This window comes from Drosophila nasuta, chromosome 2R (genome assembly GCF_023558535.2).
Source record: "Drosophila nasuta strain 15112-1781.00 chromosome 2R, ASM2355853v1, whole genome shotgun sequence".
Lineage (NCBI taxonomy): Eukaryota > Metazoa > Arthropoda > Insecta > Diptera > Drosophilidae > Drosophila > Drosophila nasuta.
The window spans coordinates 22556619-22561296 of NC_083456.1; the positions used below are offsets into that span (position 1 = coordinate 22556619).

General features: G+C 42.2%; 1 protein-coding gene across 1 annotated transcript; it reads right to left on the reverse strand.

The window, feature by feature from the left end:
• Window positions 1-3226: 3226 nt before the first annotated feature.
• LOC132784950 (protein amalgam) lies at window positions 3227-4678 on the reverse strand. Its single transcript, XM_060790880.1, has one exon. It carries the CDS (start codon window positions 4570-4572, stop codon window positions 3580-3582), a length of 993 nt encoding a protein of 330 aa, XP_060646863.1. The 5' UTR covers window positions 4573-4678; the 3' UTR covers window positions 3227-3579.

The following is a 4678-nucleotide window of genomic DNA, read 5'->3' on the forward strand; positions in this document are numbered from 1 at the left end:
AACTATTTTTAACGTCTTACTTAGTATTTTATAATGTACAAGATTGTTTGTAATAATTGCAATATCTTATAAACCTTCTACTAAACTTGTAATTATTCAAACTTTTTGAGAAACTTGTTATGAACTAAATAATGCATTTCAGAAATGATATTATTGTAATATGAATACTAATTTAAACTTCAGTTTCATGAAGAGTAATAAGAAAATAATCTTGAACATACAATTTAACTTAATCTTAATTACAAGTTAAATGAAAATAAATCAATGAAAAGAATGTTTAAAAAAGGGCGCAAATGATCTTGACTGATATTCCGCCACAGCAATTCCAACTTTTTTGACTGATAATTTTGTTATAATCAAATTGTTTTATACATAAAACAATTAATTTGAAAAAATACCTTCATTAAAAAAGGATTCAAATAAACAGTTCGTTGTCGTTGAAACACTTTAATAAAATCAGGTTAGTGTCTATGATCCTTAACTTGAATATATATTTTTTTTCACTCGGTTTCATTGCACTCAACTGGCGGGGAATATATATTAGGATATCCTTAAAAGAGCCACTCACCTAATCAAACTGCGTCACTGAGTTGACGATGATGCTGCGTTATCGTTGCTTTCGGGCTTTATTGTGATGACATCTGAATGAATCCGGCAGCCAGCAAGGATCGTAAAACTGCGAGCCAAGCCTTTTTTGTTTACAACTAGAAAATGTGCGAGAAGGCGAGCAGCCAGGAGGCAGGAGGCAGAACGATGGACAACAGTGGCAGCGAGTGGCCATTATCCAAGAGGCAAGCAGCAGGCACATCGTAAACGTCGAGAGCACAATAAAAACAAAACACGCAGCAGAAGTTGTGTGAAGCAGCAGCCAGCAGCCAGCTGCATCAACGCCGCCACATCCAAAAGTCGAATGAGCGCCAGCGAGGCGCGTGTCTGCATGTGGAGGCGTTCGAAAAGCAGCAGGACCAAAGGACAGCAGCAGACACACGTTGCTCTGGCCGCCTGGAAGTGCTTCCAATGGAAGCCACTCGGAGAGGACCACAGACAGCATCCACACAGTGAATGCAACCGTAAACGGCAAAAAGGTAAACAACGATGTGAGAAGCGCATGCGCTCGTTCACAGACTGGAAAAGGGCAAACAGGAGATGCCAGGATGCTAGGATGTCAGGCTGTTGAGCTACACAAGCAACTCTGTGCTTTGCAAAAGAATTTGTTGCCAAAGAAGTTTTACGCTGTAGTGTATTCAGCAATCACCTTTTGCCATTTTCTTTAACAGGGTTGAAAGCAGCATCCACCCTTAAGCTTACGACTGGAGAACAGAGAGCAGAAGAGAGTTCCAATCGACTTTTCCGTCGGGTGGTTGTTGCCATGGAGCAACCCAAAAATAAAATCAATAACGCCGACGTCCATGTTGAAGGCAGACAATGAAATGATGATGCCGACGTCAACGCATCGTAAGGGCGCACGTGTTGTCCTGTCCCTCTCCCTGTCCGCGTCCCTGTCCGCGTCCCAATCTCCCACAGCTCCATTGCTCACTCACTCCAGAACTCCAGAAGCTGCTTGGACAATGTGTGGTGCGTGTGTGCGCTTAGCGGCAACAACACCAATTACAATATAGACAGACATTTAGAGCTGGATTGCATTTACTCGCACTCGCACCCAGACCCCAAGGATGTGCTCAATGTCCTGCCACAGAAATACAGAAGGAGACATCGCAAGAGATAGAGAGAGAGAAAGAGATAAACGCAACCAAAGCTAGCAAAAAAATTGACTATGAAAAATTGTCGAAATGTATTTAGCAACGAGTTTCTAATGGAAACAATTAAGTCATTAGCAAGTGTTGATAGTCATGACTGCCAAGCGTGTGTGTGTGCATGAGTGTGTGAGTGTGTGGGAGAGAAAGGCAGGAACTAATGTGGCAGGACATAATGGACTCGGCATACGCATGGGGACAAAAGCAGCAGACATCGCTCATGCGGTTAACTGCTTGCCACATGGCACCCACAACACACACACACACACACACTATATAAATGCGGTATATACTCGCCACATTTAGTATATACTGCTCGCATTCGGGCCTACACTTAGTATATACTAAGAAGAACCCTACAAAACTGCCAGCAACAGACTCTCCTTTGCTGGGTTGCCTTTACAAATGCCTCGCATTTTTCTCAATTACATTGAACAACTTAGTTTTGCCAGCCTCTTGATCTCTATATGTGTGTGCGAGACTGTATGTGTGTGTGTGTGTGTCAAGAGGTGAACTGTAGTCCATTTTTAACCATGATTGAAGAGTTAAATGTTGTGGCAGTTTTAGAAGCTTCACTCAGCTTAACATAAATGACACTTAAATAATCTACTGCCCGACCTACTCATATGTTCATGCCTCACTCTGTGGCTGACACGCGGGCAATTGAGGGGAAAACTTTAGAATATTAAATGTTGTTGAGGGTTCTATTAAACTATGAGGCTTAAAGTTTGGACAATTTATGCGCACTAGCAAAGAAATATAAACGTATTTAATTACAATAAATAGTTGCAAACTATCGAGATACTTATAAACAATTTTATGAATATAAGTTAAGGAATCAAATCAAAAGAGGAAAGACTTTAACCGAAAATTTACCGATTTAAAAATGTTAAATTTAAAAAATATTTACTAATTCTGTTAAATTCTAAAAATATTAGAGTAGATATTAAATAAATACAATCGATATACTCTTGACTCTTTAAATGAAATCCGTTAAAAGTGTTTCTGTAAACACAATTTGAGTTAAGTACAAATTCTCATATCTTCATAAAGATACTAATATTGATATTGCATATTGATTTTAAAATATAATAGTCAATGGTCACTTTAATATGTTAAAGTGTATTCTAGGACTTTAGACCTCTCTATAAAATATTGTTTCAAATCAAAGCCATTTTTAAACAAATATTAATATCTGTTATAATCATTTCAAAATAGATCAAATAATTCAATTCTTCTCTAAACTATGTTTGTTAAAAAATATCAAAATAATTTGAAAGTAAATATTGACTATAGATATACAGCAATCTAAGAACATAAGAATTCATTGAACTGCATTGAAGGGCTTATCTTACCTTTTCCCTTTTTTTTCGGGCTCTTCCTTATCTCCCGTGTAAATATTCTGGAAGAAACCACCGACAACACTCGCAACTTATCAGATATATAAGACAAATTATAAGACTGTATAAGACTTGTGTATATAGTATGTTTATTCATGTATAGATGGATGGTTGGGAAGGGGGGCAGGAAACACGACTGCTATACATGCAAGGCAGTTGGATAGCGAGTTCTTAAGGCACAAGAATTGCGGGAATGGGAGTGGAAGAGGGATAGGGAGATTGATATAAACTCGTGAATCGTGGGTTAATTGAATTGAATGAATCATTAATAATAAGAAGAACTACAGACCGAGACCGCAGCCAAAGTGGACACAATCCCCGGCCAGACAATTGCCGAAAAAATTAAAGTATTCAAGTCTTTTGCTTTTTTAGTTTACTTTGTGTGTTTTTGTGTGTGTGTAAGTGTGGGAACATCTGAGGTCCGACTACGACGACGAGGGCACCGGGATGACGGGCTGGAAGAGATGCAGCCGTGCGTCGGCGTGTCCCAACTTGTTGGTCGCATTGCAATAGTAGTCACCAAAGTCCTCCTCCGAGACGCTATCGATGCGCAATACCGACGTCGTCACCTCCAGCGGCGAAGCCGTGTTCAAAATGCTGTGCCGACGATTCGACTCCAACTGCACTCCATTCCTGAACCACACAACAGTTGGTGCCGGGAATCCTTGAACGGTGCACTCCAGATCCGCAGTGTGCGACAACATCTGCGCCACCTTGGGACGACTGACGGCAATCTGGGGACGGAACTCGACCTCCACACGCACCAGACGCTTATCGGGCTGTCCCTCGCCATTCTGGGCAATGCAATAGTAGCCACCGCGATCCAGACGATGCACAGTCTTGATGCGCAACGTCGGCTCATTCAACAGATGTCCACCCGCCGGCATTATGGCATTGTCTACACGTGCCCAGGAGATGGTGGGTGTGGGAAAACCATCCGCGTGACAGCTCACCTCCAGCGTCTGACCCTCGGTCACCAGTTGCGTTTGTGGCGTTGAGCCGGCGATCGATGGCGGTGTCTTGATCAGCAGCTTGAGACTCTTCTTCACCGTTCCAGAGGCAGAAACAATCACCTGGCATTCATAGGTGCCCATGTCGCTGGCCTCGATCTTGGCAATGCGAAACCCGTAGACTCCACTGTCCTTTTCGGTATTCTCCTGCACGCTGACATTATAGCGCTGATCGCGTAGACTGAGAATATTGCGCATGGTTAAAGTCACGGAGCTGGGTTCGGTTTTCACCCAACTAACACTGAGTTGTCCCACGTGCTCCACGGTGCAGTTGAACTCAACACTGTCGCCCACGCTGGCCACCACATCCTGGCTGATGTGACTGATAACGGGCGCAGTGGCCGTTGTAGCTGCAACTTGAATTGAGATCCACAATAGCCACAATAGATAATGCTGACACTTTGTCATGCTTGCTGCTGATAACTTTTTTTCACTTTGCGAGTAACACGAGTTCGAGTTCGAGTTCAATGCGCCTACAAAATTTGCTTGTGTGCGTTTCACGTTCGCCACACGA

Bases quoted from the DNA above. Each gene is read 5' to 3' on its own strand.
- LOC132784950 (XM_060790880.1), bottom strand. From the start codon at position 4,572: ATGACAAAGTGTCAGCATTATCTATTGTGGCTATTGTGGATCTCAATT.